The 21,430-nt window shown below is 50.2% G+C and overlaps 1 protein-coding gene across 5 annotated transcripts in view; it reads right to left on the bottom strand.

The window, feature by feature from the left end:
- CHD5 (chromodomain helicase DNA binding protein 5) overlaps positions 1-20,268 on the bottom strand; it is a 201,553-nt gene extending 181,285 nt beyond the window's left edge. For 4 of the 5 annotated variants that reach the window (XM_040326536.1, XM_040326537.1, XM_040326538.1 and 1 more), the window contains exon 1: positions 20,007-20,267. In XM_040326536.1, coding sequence (XP_040182470.1) covers positions 20,007-20,064 — 58 coding nt within the window. In that variant the 5' untranslated portion in view covers positions 20,065-20,267. Of the gene's footprint in view, positions 1-20,006 lie in introns of all 5 variants that reach the window. The other variant, XM_040326540.1, reaches the window with a different exon arrangement.
- Positions 20,269-21,430: the final 1,162 nt, after the last annotated feature.

Raw genomic sequence — 21,430 nt, 5'->3', positions numbered from 1 at the left:
CACCGCACCTCACTTCTCCTCACCTCACCGCACCTCACTTCTCATCACCTCACCGCACCTCACTTCTCATCACCTCACCGCACCTCACTTCTCATCACCTCACCTCACTTCTCCTCACCGCACCTCACTTCTCATCACCGCACCTCACTTCTCATCTCCTCACCGCACCTCACTTCTCATCACCTCACCGCACCTCACTTCTCATCACCGCACCTCACCTCACTTCTCATCACCTCACCTCACTTCTCCTCACCTCACCGCACCTCACTTCTCATCACCTCACCGCACCTCACTTCTCCTCACCTCACCTCACTTCTCATCACCTCACCGCACCTCACTTCTCATCACCTCACCTCATTTCTCATCACCGCACCTCATTTCTCCTCACCGCACCTCACTTCTCATCACCTCACCGCACCTCACTTCTCATCACCTCACCGCACCTCACTTCTCATCACCTCACCGCACCTCACTTCTCATCACCTCATTTCTCATCACCTCACCGCACCTCACTTCTCATCACCTCACCTCACTTCTCCTCACCTCACCGCACCTCACTTCTCATCACCTCACCGCACCTCACTTCTCCTCACCTCACCTCACTTCTCCTCACCTCACCGCACCTCACTTCTCATCACCTCACCTCATTTCTCATCACCGCACCTCATTTCTCCTCACCTCACCTCACTTCTCCTCACCTCACCACACCTCACTTCTCATCTCCTCACCGCACCTCACTTCTCATCTCCTCACCTCATTTCTCATCACCGCACCTCACTTCTCATCACCTCACCTCATTTCTCCTCACCTCACCTCACTTCTCCTCACCTCACCACACCTCACTTCTCATCTCCTCACCGCACCTCACTTCTCATCTCCTCACCTCATTTCTCATCACCGCACCTCATTTCTCCTCACCTCACCGCACCTCACTTCTCATCACCGCACCTCATTTCTCCTCACCTCACCTCACTTCTCATCACCGCACCTCATTTCTCCTCACCTCACCTCACTTCTCCTCACCTCACCACACCTCACTTCTCATCTCCTCACCGCACCTCACTTCTCATCTCCTCACCTCATTTCTCATCACCGCACCTCATTTCTCCTCACCTCACCGCACCTCACTTCTCATCACCGCACCTCATTTCTCCTCACCTCACCTCACTTCTCATCACCGCACCTCATTTCTCCTCACCTCACCTCACTTCTCCTCACCTCACCACACCTCACTTCTCATCTCCTCACCGCACCTCACTTCTCATCTCCTCACCTCATTTCTCATCACCGCACCTCATTTCTCCTCACCTCACCGCACCTCACTTCTCATCACCGCACCTCATTTCTCCTCACCTCACCTCACTTCTCATCACCGCACCTCATTTCTCCTCACCTCACCTCACTTCTCCTCACCTCACCTCACCTCACTTCTCATCACCTCACCGCACCTCATTTCTCATCACCTCACCGCACCTCACTTCTCATCTCCTCACCGCACCTCACTTCTCATCACCCCACCTCACTTCTCATCACCTCACCTCACTTCTCATCACCTCACCTCATTTCTCATCACCGCACCTCACTTCTCATCACCGCACCTCACTTCTCATCACCTCACCTCATTTCTCATCACCTCACCTCATTTCTCACCGCACCTCACTTCTCCTCACCGCACCTCACTTCTCATCACCTCACCACACCTCACTTCTCATCACCTCACCTCACCTCACTTCTCATCACCTCACCGCACCTCACTTCTCATCACCTCACCGCACCTCACTTCTCCTCACCGCACCTAATTTCTCATCACCGCACCTCACTTCTCATCACCTCACCTCACCTCACTTCTCATCACCTCACCGCACCTCACTTCTCATCACCTCACCTCACCTCACTTCTCATCACCTCACCGCACCTCACTTCTCATCACCGCACCTCATTTCTCATCACCTCACCGCACCTCACTTCTCATCACCTCACCGCACCTCACTTCTCATCACCGCACCTCACCTCACCGCACCTCACTTCTCATCACCTCACCGCACCTCATTTCTCATCACCTCACCGCACCTCACTTCTTATCACCGCACCTCACTTCTCATCACCGCACCTCATTTCTCATCACCTCACCGCACCTCACTTCACCTCATTTCTCATCACCTCACCTCATTTCTCCTCACCGCACCTCACTTCTCATCACCTCACCTCACTTCTCATCTCCTCACCGCACCTCATTTCTCCTCACCGCACCTCACTTCACCTCACCGCACCTCACTTCTCATCACCTCACCGCACCTCACTTCTCCGCACCGCACCTCATTTCTCATCACCTCACCTCACCGCACCTCATTTCTCATCACCTCACCTCACCGCACCTCACTTCTCATCACCTCACCGCACCTCACTTCTCATCACCTCACCGCACCTCACTTCTCCGCACCGCACCTCATTTCTCATCACCTCACCTCACCGCACCTCATTTCTCATCACCTCACCGCACCTCACTTCTCATCACCTCACCGCACCTCACTTCTCATCACCTCACCGCACCTCACTTCTCCTCACCTCACCGCACCTCACTTCACCATCACCTCACCGCACCTCACTTCTCATCACCTCACCGCACCTCACTTCTCCTCACCTCACCGCACCTCATTTCTCATCACCTCACCGCACCTCATTTCTCATCACCTCACCGCACCTCATTTCTCATCACCTCACCGCACCTCACTTCTCATCACCTCACCTCACTTCTCCTCACCGCACCTCACTTCTCATCACCTCACCGCACCTCACTTCTCCGCACCGCACCTCATTTCTCATCACCTCACCTCACTTCTCATCACCTCACTTCTCATCACCTCACCTCACCTCACTTCTCCGCACTTCACCTCACCGCACCTCACTTCTCATCACCTCACCTCACTTCTCATCTCCTCACCGCACCTCACTTCTCATCACCGCACCTCACTTCTCATCACCTCACCTCATTTCTCATCACCTCACCTCATTTCTCATCACCTCACCTCACCTCACTTCTCATCACCGCACCTCACTTCTCATCACCGCACCTCACTTCTTATCACCGCACCTCATTTCTCATCTCCTCACCTCATTTCTCATCACCTCACCTCATTTCTCATCACCTCACCGCACCTCACTTCACCTCATTTCTCATCACCTCACCTCATTTCTCATCACCTCACCTCATTTCTCATCACCTCACCGCACCTCACTTCTCATCACCGCACCTCACTTCTCATCACCGCACCTCACTTCTCATCACCGCACCTCACTTCTCATCACCGCACCTCATTTCTCATCTCCTCACCTCATTTCTCATCACCTCACCGCACCTCACTTCATTTCTCATCACCGCACCTCACTTCTCCTCACCGCACCTCACTTCTCATCACCTCACCTCACTTCTCCTCACCGCACCTCACTTCTCATCACCTCACCGCACCTCACTTCTCATCACCTCACCGCACCTCACTTCTCATCACCTCACCGCACCTCACTTCTCATCACCTCACCGCACCTCACTTCTCCGCACCGCACCTCATTTCTCATCACCTCACCTCACCGCACCTCATTTCTCATCACCTCACCGCACCTCACTTCTCATCACCTCACCGCACCTCACTTCTCATCACCTCACCGCACCTCATTTCTCATCACCTCACCGCACCTCATTTCTCATCACCTCACCGCACCTCATTTCTCATCACCTCACCGCACCTCACTTCTCATCACCTCACCTCACTTCTCCTCACCGCATCTCACTTCTCATCACCTCACCGCACCTCACTTCTCCGCACCGCACCTCATTTCTCATCACCTCACCTCACTTCTCATCACCTCACTTCTCATCACCTCACCTCACCTCACTTCTCCGCACTTCACCTCACCGCACCTCACTTCTCATCACCTCACCTCACTTCTCATCTCCTCACCGCACCTCACTTCTCATCACCGCACCTCACTTCTCATCACCTCACCTCATTTCTCATCACCTCACCTCATTTCTCATCACCTCACCTCACCTCACTTCTCATCACCGCACCTCACTTCTCATCACCGCACCTCACTTCTTATCACCGCACCTCATTTCTCATCTCCTCACCTCATTTCTCATCACCTCACCTCATTTCTCATCACCTCACCGCACCTCACTTCACCTCATTTCTCATCACCTCACCTCATTTCTCATCACCTCACCTCATTTCTCATCACCTCACCGCACCTCACTTCTCATCACCGCACCTCACTTCTCATCACCGCACCTCACTTCTCATCACCGCACCTCACTTCTCATCACCGCACCTCATTTCTCATCTCCTCACCTCATTTCTCATCACCTCACCGCACCTCACTTCATTTCTCATCACCGCACCTCACTTCTCCTCACCGCACCTCACTTCTCATCACCTCACCTCACTTCTCCTCACCGCACCTCACTTCTCATCACCTCACCGCACCTCACTTCTCATCACCTCACCGCACCTCACTTCTCATCACCTCACCGCACCTCACTTCTCATCACCTCACCGCACCTCACTTCTCCGCACCGCACCTCATTTCTCATCACCTCACCTCACCGCACCTCACTTCTCATCACCTCACCGCACCTCACTTCTCATCACCTCACCGCACCTCACTTCTCATCTCCTCACCGCACCTCACTTCTCATCACCTCACCGCACCTCACTTCTCATCACCTCACCGCACCTCACTTCTCATCACCGCACCTCACTTCTCATCACCTCACCGCACCTCATTTCTCATCACCTCACCGCACCTCATTTCTCATCACCTCACCGCACCTCACTTCTCATCACCTCACCTCACTTCACCTCACCGCACCTCACTTCTCATCACCTCACCTCACTTCTCCTCACCTCACCGCACCTCACTTCTCCTCACCTCACCGCACCTCACTTCTCATCACCTCACCGCACCTCACTTCTCATCACCTCACCGCACCTCATTTCTCATCACCTCACCGCACCTCATTTCTCATCACCTCACCGCACCTCATTTCTCATCACCTCACCGCACCTCACTTCTCATCACCTCACCTCACTTCTCCTCACCTCACCTCACCGCACCTCATTTCTCATCACCTCACCTCACCGCACCTCACTTCTCATCACCTCACCGCACCTCACTTCTCATCACCTCACCGCACCTCACTTCTCATCACCTCACCGCACCTCACTTCTCATCTCCTCACCGCACCTCACTTCTCATCACCTCACCTCACTTCTCATCACCTCACCGCACCTCACTTCTCATCTCCTCACCGCACCTCACTTCTCATCACCTCACCTCACTTCTCATCACCTCACCTCACCGCACCTCACTTCTCATCACCTCACCTCACTTCTCATCACCTCACCTCATTTCTCATCACCTCACCTCACTTCTCATCACCTCACCGCACCTCACTTCTCATCACCGCACCTCACTTCTCATCACCGCACCTCATTTCTCATCTCCTCACCTCATTTCTCATCACCTCACCTCATTTCTCATCACCTCACCGCACCTCACTTCACCTCATTTCTCATCACCTCACCTCACCTCACTTCTCATCACCTCACCTCATTTCTCCTCACCGCACCTCATTTCTCATCACCTCACCTCACCTCACTTCTCATCACCTCACCGCACCTCACTTCTCATCACCGCACCTCACTTCTCATCACCGCACCTCACTTCTCATCACCTCACCTCACTTCTCATCACCTCACCGCACCTCACTTCTCATCACCTCACCTCACTTCTCATCACCTCACCGCACCTCACTTCTCATCTCCTCACCGCACCTCACTTCTCATCACCTCACCTCACTTCTCATCACCGCACCTCATTTCTCATCACCTCACCTCACTTCTCATCACCGCACCGCACCTCATTTCTCATCACCTCTCCGCACTTCACCTCACCGCACCTCACTTCTCCTCACCGCACCTCACTTCTCATCACCGCACCTCACTTCTCCTCACCGCACCTCACTTCACCTCACCCCACCTCATTTCTCCTCACCGCACCTCACTTCTCATCACCTCACTTCTCCGCACCGCACCTCACTTCTCATCACCTCACCGCACCTCACTTCTCATCACCTCACCGCACCTCACTTCACCATCACCTCATTTCTCATCACCTCACCGCACCTCATTTCTCATCACCTCACCTCACCTCACTTCTCCGCACTTCACCTCACCGCACCTCACTTCTCATCACCGCACCTCATTTCTCATCACCGCACCTCACTTCTCATCACCTCACCGCACCTCATTTCTCATCACCTCACCGCACCTCACTTCTCCTCACCGCACCTCACTTCACCTCACCGCCCCTCATTTCTCATCACCTCACCGCACCTCACTTCTCATCACCTCACCGCACCTCACTTCTCATCACCTCACCGCACCTCACTTCTCATCACCTCACCGCACCTCATTTCTCATCACCTCACCGCACCTCACTTCTCATCACCTCACCGCACCTCACTTCTCATCACCTCACCTCACCGCACCTCACTTCTCATCACTGCACCTCATTTCTCATCACCTCACCGCACCTCATTTCTCTTCACCTCACCTCACCTCACCTCACTTCTCCTCACCTCACCGCACCTCACTTCTCATCACCTCACTTCACCTCACCGCACCTCACTTCTCATCACCTCACCGCACCTCACTTCTCATCACCTCACCGCACCTCATTTCTCATCACCGCACCTCACTTCTCATCACCTCACCGCACCTCATTTCTCATCACCTCACCGCACCTCACTTCTCATCACCTCACCGCACCTCATTTCTCATCACCTCACCGCACCTCACTTCTCATCACCTCACTTCTCATCACCTCACCTCACCGCACCTCACTTCTCATCACCTCACCGCACCTCATTTCTCATCACCTCACCGCACCTCACTTCTCATCACCTCACCGCACCTCACTTCTCATCACCTCACACATAGAATGTAAAAAAAGTGATTCGTGCGACGTGGCTCCCAAACAAAAATCAAAGTCCTTATTTTCCCACAAATAGAGCTCGCGACCCGGTCCAAAGCTCCGTGACCGCGCTGGTTTCATAAATTAAAAAATAACAAAACAGTAAAGTTAGCCCATTTTAGCCGTCGAATTTCACGTCGTTTGCGTAAGCCGATTCAGAATGGGTCTGGGCGTAGGTTACGTTCAGGTCGAAAGCAAGGAGTATTTGCGACGTGATACTGAGCATGCGCCGTACGATCGGCGCTTCATTTACATGTATGGTAATGAATCGTGAATTCATTACCAAACAACACGCCCACTACATGCCTGTTTTGAAGTAGGCGGGGTTACGCCGGGCCATTTGCGCTACGCCGACGTAACTTAGGAGGCAAGTGCTTTGTGAATACAGTACTTGCCTCACTATCTTACGTCGGCGTAGTGCAAATGGGATGCGCTACGCCGGCAGAAAGATACGCCGCCGTACGTGAATCCAGCCCGAGGTCTACTGCTAGAATTGTTGCTCTCGCTCTAACGCACGCGGCGACACCTCACATGTGTGGTTTGAACGCCGTTTACATACGTGGGCCGGACTTACGTGTGCGTTCGCTTCTGAGCGCGAGCTCCCGGGGACAGGGGCGTTTTAATTTTTTTATTTTTATTATTATTACTTATTTATTTATTTTTTTACACTTTTTTTTACTTTTTTTTTTTTTTTTCCCCCCATCGCTTTTATTCCTATTACAAGGAATGTAAACATCCATCCACATAGTGTGTGACAGGTCCTCCTTATGGAGAGAGGCGGGGTCAATAAGACCTTCCCCTCCCCCCACATCTCTCCTCCAGGCTGGAAAGAATGAGATCGTGAAAAAAAAATCACAGATCTCATTCTTACTAGCCGCAATTGCGGTTTGTTTACTGACGAATACCCGGGCGTGACATCATCACATCGCGCCCGGGCCTTGGGACTGGTCACCAGTCATCTCTATGCTTCACATCCGGCGGACGGCGATCATCTCTCCGGGCCCCCGATGGGACGGGAGAGCCCGGAGAAGCACCGAATGGCGGCCTATAAGAACAATCAAGCGGCGGAACCGCCGCTATGATCGTTCTTACGGTGCGCCAGAAGAAAATGATATCTGAATGATGCCTCTAGCTGCAGGCATCATTTAGATATCCCCCCACAAAGCCCAGGACGTCATATGACGTCCACCCGGGATAAGAGATCCCCTTTTTGGACGTCATATGACGGCGTGCGTTTTTGAAGTAGTTAAGAGGACCTGTCATGCTTTTTCCTATTATAAGGGATGTTTATATTCCTTGTAATAGGAATAAAATTGATCCAATATTTATTTTTTATTTTTTTTAAACTGTATAAAAATAAATAAAATCAAGTAAAATAAATAAGAATTTTTTTTTTAATTTTTTTTTTTTAAGCGCCCCGACCCGACGAGCTTGCACGCAGAAGCGAACGCATACATAAGTCCCACCCACATATGAAAACATTGTTCAAACCACACATGTGAGGTGTCGCCACGATCGTTAGAGCGAGAGCAATAATTCTAGCCCTAGACCTACTCTGTAGCTCAAAACATGCAACCTGTAGATTTTTTTTTTTAAATGTCGCCAATGCAGAATCTTAAAGGTAAAAGTTTGACGCCATTCCACGAGCGGGTGCAATTTTGAAGCGTGACACGTTGGGTATCAATTTACTCGGCGTAACATTATCTTTCACAATATAAAAAAAACTTTACTGTTGTCTTATTTTTTTTTATTCAAAAAAAGACCGCTGTGCAAATACGGTGTGACAAAAAGTATTGCAATGACCGCCATTTTATTCTCTAGGGTTTGGGGGTTCTAAGTAGGGTTGTCCCGATACCAGTATCCGTATCGGGACCGATACTGAGCATTTGCGCCCCTGATGCCAGATCCAATACTAACCCCCCCCCCCCCCATTGCCGCCGCATACTACAACGTCCCCGCCGCCTATTTAATCAGCGTGCGGGAAACATTACAGCTTTCATTTCAATAGCTGTGTGTTCCCCACCGCACCGTGTATAGACACTCCCCCTTGCTCGGGATTGGACAGGTGATCTGTCTATCAAAGTACAGATCACCCGTCCAATCCCGAGCCAAGGGGGAGTGTCTATACGCGGTGCGGCGGGGAACACACAGCTATTCAAATGAAAGCTGTAATGTTCCCCGCACGCTGATTAAAGCGGATCTCCACCCTAAAGTGGAGTCCCGCTGATCGGAACCCTCCCCCCCTCCGGTGTCACATTTGACACCTTTCAGGGGGGAGGGGAGTGCAGATACCTGTCTAAAGACAGGTATTTGCACCCACTTCTGGCCCGGCATTCACGGGCAAAAGACGGGCATTCCGTCACATCCTGTCGCCCCCCCTTTGTGTGCTGGGAACACTCGGCTCCCAGCACACAGCGGGAGCCAATCGGCGGGCGCGGCGCGACTCGCGCATGCGCCGTAGGGAACCGGGCAGTGAAGCCGCAGCGCTTCACTTCCTGGTTCCCTGAGCGTGGATGGCGGGGGGAGCAGCAGAGAGACGAGCGATCGCTCGTCATCTGCTGCGATCGGCGCTGGACTCCATATCCTAATATTAAAAGTCAGCAGCTGCAGTATTTGTAGCTGCTGGCTTTTAATATTTTTTTCCCATGGCACATCCGCTTTAACTAGGCGGCGGCATCTAGGTATGGGGGACATGGCTGCATGTATGGGGGACATGGCTGCATATGTGAGGGGACATGGCTGCATATGTGGGGGACATGGCTGCATATGTGGGGGACATGGCTGCATATGTGGGGGGACATGGCTGCATATGTGAGGGGACATGACTGCATATGTGAGGGGACATGGCTGCATATGTGAGGGGACATGGCTGCATATGTGGGGGACATGGCTGCATATGTGGGGGACATGGCTGCATATGTGGGGGACATGGCTGCATATGTGAGGGGACATGACTGCATATGTGAGGGGACATGGCTGCATATGTGAGGGGACATGGCTGCATATGTGAGGGGACATGGCTGCATATGTGAGGGGACATGGCTGCATATGTGGGGGGACATGGCTGCATATGTGGGGGGACATGGCTGCATATGTGGGGGGACATGGCTGCATATGTGGGGGGACATGGCTGCATATGTGAGGGGACATGGCTGCATATGTGAGGGGACATGGCTGCATATGTGAGGGGACACGGCTGCATATGTGGGGGGACACGGCTGCATATGTGAGGGGACACGGCTGCATATGTGGGGGACACGGCTGCATATGTGGGGGACACGGCTGCATATGTGGGGGACATGGCTGCATATGTGGGGGACATGGCTGCATATGTGAGGGGACATGGCTGCATATGTGAGGGGACACGGCTGCATATGTGAGGGGACACGGCTGCATATGTGAGGGGACACGGCTGCATATGTGAGGGGACACGGCTGCATATGTGGGGGACATGGCTGCATATGTGGGGGACATGGCTGCATATGTGGGGGGACATGGCTGCATATGTGGGGGACATGGCTGCATATGTGGGGGACATGGCTGCATATGTGAGGGGACACGGCTGCATATGTGGGGGACACGGCTGCATATGTGAGGGGACACGGCTGCATATGTGGGGGACATGGCTGCATATGTGGGGGACATGGCTGCATATGTGGGGGACATGGCTGCATATGTGGGGGACATGGCTGCATATGTGGGGGACATGGCTGCATGTCATAATTAAAATAAATCATAATTTTTTTGCTAGAAGATTACACAGAACCCCCGAACATTATAAATGTTTTTTTAGCAGAGACCCTAGAGAATACAATGACGTGATGTCATTGCAACTTTTTATCTCGCACGGTATTTGCGCATTAATTTTTTCAATGCGTTTTTTTTGGGGAAAAAACTGTTTAGTGCTTAAAAAAAAACAGTAAAGTTAGCCCAATTGTTTTGCATAATGTGAAAGATGAAGTTAAGCTGAGTAAATTGATACCCAATATGTCACGCTTCAAAATTGCACACGCTCGTGGAATGGCGCCAAACTTCCTTACCAGTCAACTTACCTCTAGTCTCTGCCCCCCAGCCATGCCGTGAACTGAATGTGCGGCTGTGAAGAGGCTGAGTGGGTGGCCGTGGGCTCCAGGAACAGCCCAGCTGGGCGGCCACAGGCTCCAGGGACAGCCCTGCTGGGCAGCTGCACAACAGTTGTGAGAGTGGTGTGGGAACAGCCCAGGATTCGGTGACCCCTGGCAAATCATCATTTGACCCCCGAGGGGGTCCCGACCCCCAGGTTGAGAACCACTGGTCTAGGGGTAGAGGAATAAGGTGTAATTCCTGATGCTTTGCTCCATCAGTCCCCCAAAACCTCTTCTCTAAAGAAACTCCAGCCAATCAATTACAATGCAGGGCCAATAGACCTCCATTGTACATGAGTGTGTTGCGAGCCCACCTACATATTGGAGTGCTGGAGGAAGGAATAAGGTAAACACTAGAGCTGCACGATTCTGGGAAAAATGAGAATCGCGATTCTTTTGCATAAAATGAAGATCACGATTCTCATTTTTTTTTTTTATTTAAAGCGATAGTAAACCCCCGTTCTTGTTGTTTTTTTTATTTTTAAACCTACCTGAAAGGCCATAATGAAAGGCCATAATGAGCTAGTATGCAGTCACCCCTACTCATGTTGTCAATATTGCCCATGTTGTCACCTCTACTCATGTTGTCACCATTGCCCATGTTGTTTTCACCATTGCCCATGTTGTTTTCACCATTGCCCATGTTGTTGTCACCCCTATCCATGTTGTCACCCCACCCATATATGTATACTCTCGCTCAGGCCCCCAGGTAGTACAATGGTTCTCTCTCTCTCAGGCTCCGGGTTACACGGAACCAGGGCTGTGGAATCGGTAGATAAATGTTCCGACTCCGACTCCTCAGTTTTATGTACTTCCGACTCCCCGACTCCTCTGTATTAATATGCGAATGTATTTTATACATTCCTTGAGGGAAAGAAACGCAACCTACCACAGGACTACTGGCTGGGAAGCCAACAGTCTACTGTATTGCACAGTTTAAGCAAAAGACAAACAATGAAAACAATCAAGTGGCTGGATAGTAGCAGCAGGCATAAACATCAGGAACAGGATCTTTACCAGTTCAAAAATACAAACCACATTATTTGGTTGTTTTAGAACAAAAACAAAGCTTATCTATAATGAACCAAAAACAAAATCTGTAAAACCTGGAAATGGTTTATATTAATCTTGAAATGTAGTTCTAGGCTTAGCAAATGCAAATCAATTCAATGTAGAGTTCTAAGGAAGAGAATTGCCTCTGCCAGACCCTCTTTCATAGAGGCTCTTAAGTCAGACTTTATTATTTTTAGGGCTGAAAATAATCTTGCGACACTGACTTGGGTGGGTGGCATTGCAGTAACTATTCTGGCCACATCACTAACGATCTCTGGATAAACAAGGATGGCTTCTTCAACAGTAAGTTTTGATGAGTGATCAAACTTTTCAACTTCTTTTAGTGCTTTATAAAACTCCTGTTGGAATTTTTTTATTTGGACACTTACTGGTTCTCTAACATGCGTTCCCTGTAAAAGCAGAACACAACACTATGGAAAGTATAAGTATTGCAGCTCCTAATTGTGCGTTGCGTGCCATATAGTGAAGCACATGAAAAGCGCGCTTCTTCACGGTCACTTAACGTGTTTGTTTTGCGGTTACGTGAGGCACTGCATGCATTGGTCTTTATTCTTACAGTAGAGAAGTCATTAATTATAACTTTTTATGAATTGGGACATTTAAACTTGCTTTTTTTTTTTTTTTATTACAATCTAAATTTAGTAGGAGTCAGAGTCGGTGCATTGTTTGCCGACTCCGACTCCAGGTACCCAAAATTTCCCCCGACTCCGACTCCTCGACTCCGACTCCACAGCCCTGCACGGAACACCCTCCGCCAGCCCTCACCTTGGTGCCCCCTGTGTTCTTCCTCCTCCAGCGGTAAAGCTCCAGCCGGGCTCCCCCAGCACCTGCACTCATCTCCCCGGCTCCAGTCAGCATTCTCCGCTCCCTGTCTGGAACCAGGCCCGCTAGGAATCCTGGGATTGGTAGTTCTACAAGGAGACCTCCTAACAACAGAGGCGGGTCTACACATCCCGGCATGCCATGCGGCGCAACGGAAACGTCATGCGGTATCTAAGGTAACAGAACCTGATTACTGGCAGCGGGCGGCGGATGATGACGTTCCTGCTGCGGATTGGAGGATGGTGGTGATGGGGAATGTGAGCGACTTCCGGGGGAACATGCACATGGGTGAGAATAATTCAGTGTGTTTCCTATGGTCGCACCCGAAAATCGTGGGGGAGATCGCGGGCGAGGAGAATCGAGATCGCGATTCTCTCCGCTATTAATCGTGCAGCTCTAGTAAACACTACATCTTATTCCTCTACCCTTAGGTTGGCTTCACACTGGAGAACACAGCGGCTCACAGCAGGAGTCCAGTGTGTCCTGGTTCACCGTTTCAGGTCCAATTTCAGCACAATTTTTGGGGCCGAATTCGGACCTAAAACAGGTCAGAAAACGCACCGGGCTCCTGTGCAATTCGCATCGGAGATGTGAGAGGCGGTCACAATCTCCTGCTATTGAAAACCCGCGTCCAATTTGCAATAGTGTGAACCCAGCCTAATGCCGCGTACACACCATCACTTTATGTGATGAAAAAAAATGACGTTTTTAAAAACGTCACTTTAATTGACTGTGTGTGGGGGAAAACGTTGTTTTATGTCTTGTAAAAAACGACCAAAAAAAATTGAAGCATGCTTCAATTTTATGTGTCGTTTTTCAAAAGTGCACTTTTTACTTCACAGAAATTGACGTGTGTAGCAAAAAACTTCGTTTTCTAAGACGTTTTTTCATCCACGCATGCCCAGAAGCTACTTATGAAGCGAGCTTCAATGGTAAAACGTGGTGAACGTAACCTCACTTTGCAAGATCATTGTGAGAAAACGATGGTGTGTAGGCAACTTCGTCTTTGAAAATTGAAGTTTCAAAAACGTCATTTTTTACTTCACAGAAAGTGTCGTTTTTTTTCATCACATAAAGTGATGGTGTGTACGCGGCATTAGGCTGGGTTCACACTATTGCAAATTTGACGCAGGTTATCATTACTGATCCGCCCCGTGTGAAAGGGCCCTTAGACCTAACCGGCATTCAACCCTTGCATGGTGGGGGGGGGGGGGCGCACTGTGAGGATCTCAGCTTTGAGAAGTCTGATATACCCACTGCATGATCTTCCAACCTCGGTGCAATCAGGAACCAACTACAAAACTCTCTAACTGCCCCGACATTACTACTGATAAAGTGTCACTCCAACCATTGCAGAATGATGACGGTGGTCTTCAGCAATCAGACTCTGACTTCTCAGAGGCACTTTACACATTTCTACAATCTCCTCCACAAAGCAATGATCATCACGCCTCATCCATCTCCTCAATCACCAAAGCTCACCCAAGTCATTTGGAGGCTTTCAAAGGCTTTGTCATTACACACAATCACAGAAATGTTCCTGACTTGTGGTGGGAGGCCCAACCTCCGACATGTATCTACCGTATATACTCGGGTATAAGCCTAGGTCCTAATTTTACCACAAAAAAAAATGGGAAAACGTATTGACTCGAATGTAAGCCTAGGGTGAGAATGCAACAGCTACTGCAAGTGGAAATTAGGGTCAACAATGCCTATTTGCATGCCTCACTGTGCCCATTTGCAACCTCACTGTGCCCATTTGCAACCTCATGTGCCCATTGCAACCTCACTGTGCCCAACATGACTGTGCCCATTGCTACCTCACTAGGGTTGTCCCGATACTAGTATCGGGACCGATTCCGAGTATTTGCGGGAGTACTTGTACTCCCGCAAATACCCCCGATACCTAAATAGAATACTTCCCCCCGCCGCCGCTACGCCGCATCCCCGCTGAATAGCTGTAGTGTTTCCCGCCGCGTATAGACACTTCCCCTTGCTCGGGTGAACTGTCCAATCCCGAGCAAGGGGGAGTGTCTATGCGCGGCGCAAAAGACTACAGCTATTCAAATGAAAGCTTTATTGTTCCCCGCCCGTATTACCCAAGTGGCGCGGCAGGGCAGCATGTAGGTAAGGGGGACATGGCTGCATATATGGGGGGGGACATGGCTGCATATGGGGGGGACATGGCTGCATATGGGGGGACATGGCTGCATATGGGGGGGACATGGCTGCATATGGGGGGGACATGGCTGGATATGGGGGGACATGGCTGCATATGGGGGGGACATGGCTGCATATGGGGGGGATATGGCTGCTTATGGGGGGGACATGGCTGGATATGGGGGGACATGGCTGCATCTGTGGGGGGACATGGCTGCATTTGGGGACACATTTTAAAAAAAGTATCGGTATCGGCGAGTACTTGAAAAAAAGTATCGGTACTTGTACTCAGTCCTAAAAAAGTGGTATCGGGACAACCCTAAACCTCACTGTGCCTATTGCAACCTCACTGTGCCCATTTCAGCCTCACTGGGAACCCTTCCTCCTTCAGAGTGGACGTCATATGACGTCCTTGTATTCCCGGGCGGCTAGGCAGCGCGCCCCCCGCCGCGTTGCTCGGGACCCGGTGCGCGTACCCGGCGGCCGTGATGCCCACTGGACACCCGCGATTGCCCGCAATCACGGCAGGACCATTGATTTGGGTGTTTAAACACCCATATCCATGTCCTGTCAGCGGTGAGACCGATGTGTGTTCCCAGTACAGAGGAACACAGATCGATCTCCTCCCCTTGTGAGTGCCCTCCCCCCTACAGTTAGAACACACTTTAGTGAACATATTTAACCCCTTCAGCGCCCCCTAGTGTTAACCCCTTCCCTGCCAGTCACATTTACACAGTAATCGGTGTAGTTTTATAGCACTCATCGCTATGTGAATGCTCCCAAAAATGTGTCAAAAGTGTCCGATGTATCCGCCGCAATGTCACGGTCACAACTAAAATCGCAGATCGCCGCCATTACTAGTAAAAAAAAATGCCATAATTCTATTCCCTATTTTGTAGATGCTAGAACTTTTGCGCAAACTGATCAAATACGCTTATTGCGATTTTTTTTTTTTTTTACCAAAAATGTGGTAAATCCTCTAAACTGAGGAAGAAAAACGTTTTTTTTAAAAAACAATTATGATATTTATTAAATCAAAAAGTAAAACATATTGTGTTTTTTTTTTTCAAAATTTTTGCTCTTCTTTTGTTTATAGCGCAAAAAATTAGAATCGCAGAGGTGATCAAATACCACCAAAAGAACGCTCTATTTGTGGGAAAAAAAGGACGTCAATTTTGTCGCACTAAAAATTGGTCTGGGCAGGAAGGGGGTGAAAATGCACGGTATGGAATTGGTTAAAAAATAAAAATGTTTCCCTTTTTATTATGACTTTAACCACTTGACTACTGGGCACTTTCACCCCCTTCCTGTCTAAGACCCCTTTCACATTGAGGCATTTTTCATGCGGTACAGCGCTAAAAATAGCGCTGCTATACCGCATGAAAAAATCATGCCCTGCAGGCTTCAGTGTGAAAGCCCGAAGGCCACTAGGGCCGCTCTCCCCCGACTCCCGTGTGCGTGCATGGCGGGCGCGATCACCGCCGGGCACATGCGATTACTCGTTACAGAGCGGGGACCGGGAGCTGTGCATGTAAACACACAGCTCCCGGTCCTGTCAGGGAGAGAATTGTATGAACAGCGATCAGTCATTTCCCCTAGTGTGGCCACCCCCCCCTACAGTTAGAACACACCCAGGGAACATACTTAACCCCTTCCCCACGGTCGCGAGGTGGGGGCGCACAGAGACACAGGATAACCCATCCTGTGTCTCCGTGCGCTCCCACGCGTTGGGCCCATGGGAGCTTTGCAGCCTTCTGCAGGCCTAAGCTTCCTTCTGTGATCTGGCGCCATCTTGTGGTGGCCATTGGCATGACAAGTAAACCAGCAATTCTAATGTGTTTTTTCACTGCCATCTCCTTCCCTCTGATTAGAGCCCCCAAACATTATATATATTTTTTTTCTAACACCCTAGAGAATAAAATGGCGGTCGTTGCAATACTTTCTGTCACACCGTATTTGCACAGCCGTCTTACAAGCGCACTTTTTTAAGGGATAAAATACACTTTTTTAAATGAAAAAATATGACAACAGTAAAGTTAGCCCATTTTTTTTTTTTTTTATATTGTGAAAGATTGGAGATGTTACGCAGAGTAAATTGATACCCAACATGTCACGCTTCAAAATTGCGTCCGCTCGTGGAATGGCGACAAACTTTTACCCTTAGGCGACGTTTAAAAAAATTCTACAGATTGCATGTTTTAAGTTACAGAGGAGGTCTAGTGCTAGAATTATTGCTCTCGCTCTACCGATCGCGGCGATACCTCACATGTGTGGTTTGAATACCGTTTACATATGCGGGCGCTACTCACGTATGCGCTCACTTCCTGCACGCGAGCTCGGCGGGGCGGTGGTGCGTTTTCTGGTTTCTAACTTTTTTAGCTGGCTCCTAGATTCCAAGCAAATACTATTACTGCCTTTAGAGCCGGTTCACACTGGGGCGACTCGTCAAGTGACTCAGCCACCTGACAAGTCGCGTCCCATTCTATTCAATAGAACCGTTCTAATAGGAACGACGCAAGTCGCTCCGACTTAGAAAAAGGTTCTTGTACGACTTTGGGGGCGACTTGCATTGACTTCAATACAGAAGTAATTTTGCAAGTCGCCTCTGAAGTCGTCTTCAGGACGCCTTGCCGAGTTGCCCCCAAAGTCGTGCCGCCCCAGTGTGAACCGGCTCTAAAAGTCCACCCAGGGTAACCCCCTTTTTCTTTTCTCATATATACTGGATTTGGCACAAGCATACATTTGCCATTCACCCCCCTTTCTTTCGACCGTAATGGCAGGATCACTGCTGATCTCCTGCTACCTCTATACACCCATTTCCCATCTATATACACTCCTGGCTACCTGGTATTTCTAAGGGTCAGTTTTCTGACGGTGACAGTTTGTACTGTGTGTGGAAATGACCACTTGTAGCCTCCATGGGAAGGCCCGTGTGACAACGGAGGGGAACGAACTGGAGAAAGTGTTGTCACCCCATAACAGGAACAAGCACCTTCATGGTAGGATCACAGCTAATCTCCCGCAGCCTCTTTTCACATATACATGCACTCCAGAAAGAGCCGCATGGCATTTCTCAGGGTTAATTTTTTTCTGATGGTGACAACAGTAGGCCCTGTGCCTGTGTAATGTCCTGTAACCTGCGCACATGGAGGAGCTCAGGCGTGACCATCCCTGACCGGACACAGTATCTGTATGAAGGGAATAGAAGGATCTGACTTCCCAACACTTTTCCTAACAAAGATTTACAATGGACAATGACCCCCCCCACTGGCAGTGACAGATCAGGCGATGGTCCAGTACTGATCACATAATACAGATATGAGGAGGACTGTAGACATGTCCTGCTTATTTATACTCCGATCAATGATGATGCAGCTGATATTGAACAATGGATCAAAATGCATGCTCTGCAAAGCCGACACCACCATCCTCATTAAGATTTGTATATGTAAGATCACCAGCATTGGTAGGGAGGGGGGGGGTGTCATCACCGGCATTCGAGGGGAATGTCATATCACCAGTATTGGGGAGGGGGGGTCATATCACCAGTATTGGGGAAGGAGGGGGGTTATATCACCAGTATTGGGGAAGGAGGGGGGTCATATCACCAGTATTGGGGGGTCATAGCAGTATTGGGGAGGGGGGTCATATCACCAGTATTGGGGAGGGGGGGGGTCATATCACCAGTATTGGGGAGGGGGGGTCATATCACCAGTATGGGGGGGTCATATCACCAGTATTGGGGGAGAGGGGGGTCATATCACCAGTATTGGGGAAGGAGGGGGGTCATATCACCAGTATTGGGGAAGGAGGGGGGTCATATCACCAGTATTGGGGAAGGAGGGGGGTCATATCACCAGTATTGGGGAGGGGGGGGGGTCATATCACCAGTATTGGGGAAGGAGGGGGGTCATATCACCAGTATTGGGGAAGGAGGGGGGTCATATCACCAGTATTGGGGAGAGGGGGGTCATATCTCCAGTATTGGGGAGGGGGGGGGGTCATATCACCAGTATTGGAGAAGGAGGGGGGGTCATATCACCAGTATTGGGGAGGGGGGGGTCATATCACCAGTATTGGGGAGGGGGGTGTCATATCAACAGTATTGGGGAGGGGGGGTCATATCACCAGTATTGGGGAAGGAGGGGGGTCATATCACCAGTATTGGGGAGAGGGGGGTCATATCAACAGTATTGGGGGGGAGGGGGGTCACATCAACAGTATTGGGGAGGGGGGGTCATATCACCAGTATTGGGGAAGGAGGGGGGTCATATCACCAGTATTGGGGAGGGGGGTGTCATATCACCAGTATTGGGGGGGAGGGGGGTCACATCACCAGTATTGGGGAGAGGGGGGTCATATCAACAGTATTGGGGGGGGGGGGTGTCAGAGCCTCCTTGTCTGACTGCACCACTGCTAATTGGAAGGATGCTCAGTCCCAGCCATGGCACACATCATATGCATACAGTAATACAAAGCAGATCCCAGCCATGTTCCTCCCAGTCTTGTCCTGTTGATCCAGCCCCTTGCTACAGAAAATAATCTACAGACACAAAGGAAGATTTCGGGGGGGGTGGGGGGGTATAAAGTACGCCCGACACACACCATACACAATTATTTCCCTTCTTTTGTGTTCTCATTCCGCCCTTCTGCTCCGGATTCTCCCCGCCACACAAAACTTTAAACAGAAGAAACAGTCCGCCCCAGCCTGGTTGCTGAGCCCTCACACCTCTTTTTTTTTTTTCTCCTGCCACCCATCGCCCTGCGTGTGCCCCTTCTGCATGCAGCACCTACCTGACATGTCTTCCTGCTCCTCCACCGGCTCCTCTTCACTCCCCAGGGGCCCCCTCATGGCCCCCCTCGATTAATTGCAGCTCCTTTTCTTTTTTTGGAAAAGCTTGCTGTAGGGGGACAACCCCCCCCCTGTACAAAAAAAACTGCTCCAGCTGTTAACCCATAGGATGCCAGGGGGGGCTCCCAGCCTGAGCTGATCAGGGCTTGGCAGGCTGGAAGAAAAAAGAAAAAAAAAAGGAGGAGGGGGTGATGGGGGGGGGGGGGGTATGGATTTTTATAAAAGATGGCTGCCTATTGCTTTTTTTTTTTTTGAGGAGCAATGCCCCCCTTCTCCCTCTCTCTCCCCCTCTCTGCCCAAATCCCTCTGCCTGGAAATAACAGAGAGAGAGAGACAAACTGGAGTGCACATGCCCAGTGTGTGACGTCCAGTCTGGTTGCCCAGGTAACCACATCCCATAATTTTGGCACAACTAGTTAGTGGTGAAGCCAGAGGTGATCAAGTTCAGGACTAGTTAGGGAAGGGGGGGGGGCAGGGCACTTTGTATTAGGGGGGGGGGGTAGATTTGCTGTGTGTGTGTGTCCCATGCGATGATCTCTGCATCACAGACAGCAATGTGCAGTGCTGGGAGTACCTGCGTCTGCCATGGCAGGAGACACTGACAGCACAGTGACAGCTCAATGACAGCAGACACGCCCCCCCCCCCTTTGCACTGGGTGGGATGAAAACTTTGCTTCTAAATTGTATCACTGAACAGATGTCATTGCTTGATTTAAAGGAGCATTCCACCCAAGAATTTTTTTTTTCTTTTTTTTATACCAATCATGAATAAAGGGTGTGATATCAGCAGTGACAGCACAGTGAAAGCAGACACGCCCCCTCTGCACGGTGGGTGGGCTCAAAACTTTGAAATAATGTTTCAAAAATGTATCACTCAGTAGCTGTCGCTGCTTGACTTAAAGGGACAGTCACCCATTTTTTTTTTCTTTTTCCCATTCGTAAATAGGGACCTGATTTCAGCACTGACGTAATTAAAACAAGTTTTGCCTTTTAGTTCTACTTTAACCACTTCCATACCGGGGCACTTAAACCCCCTCCTGCCCAGGCCAATTTTCAGCGCTGACACACTTTGAATGGCAATTGCCCGGTCATACAACGCTGTACCCAAATTACATTTGTATTTGTTTTTCACACAAATAGAGCTTTGTTTTGGTGGTATTTAATCCCCACTGGGGGGTTTTATTTTTTGCTAAACAAACAAAAAAAACATGGAAACGTTTGAAAAAATAAATACAAAAAATCATGTTTCATAGTTTGTTATAACATTTTGCAAACAGGTAATTTTTCTCCTTCATTGATATGCGCTGATGAGGCTGCACTGGTGGGCACTGATAGGCTGCACTGATAGGCTGCACTGGTGGGCACT

This window comes from Rana temporaria, chromosome 10 (genome assembly GCF_905171775.1).
Source record: "Rana temporaria chromosome 10, aRanTem1.1, whole genome shotgun sequence".
Classification (NCBI taxonomy): Eukaryota; Metazoa; Chordata; class Amphibia; order Anura; family Ranidae; genus Rana; species Rana temporaria.
Note: the sequence above shows the minus strand (reverse complement) of the source record. Positions and strands in the feature narration are given on the sequence as shown.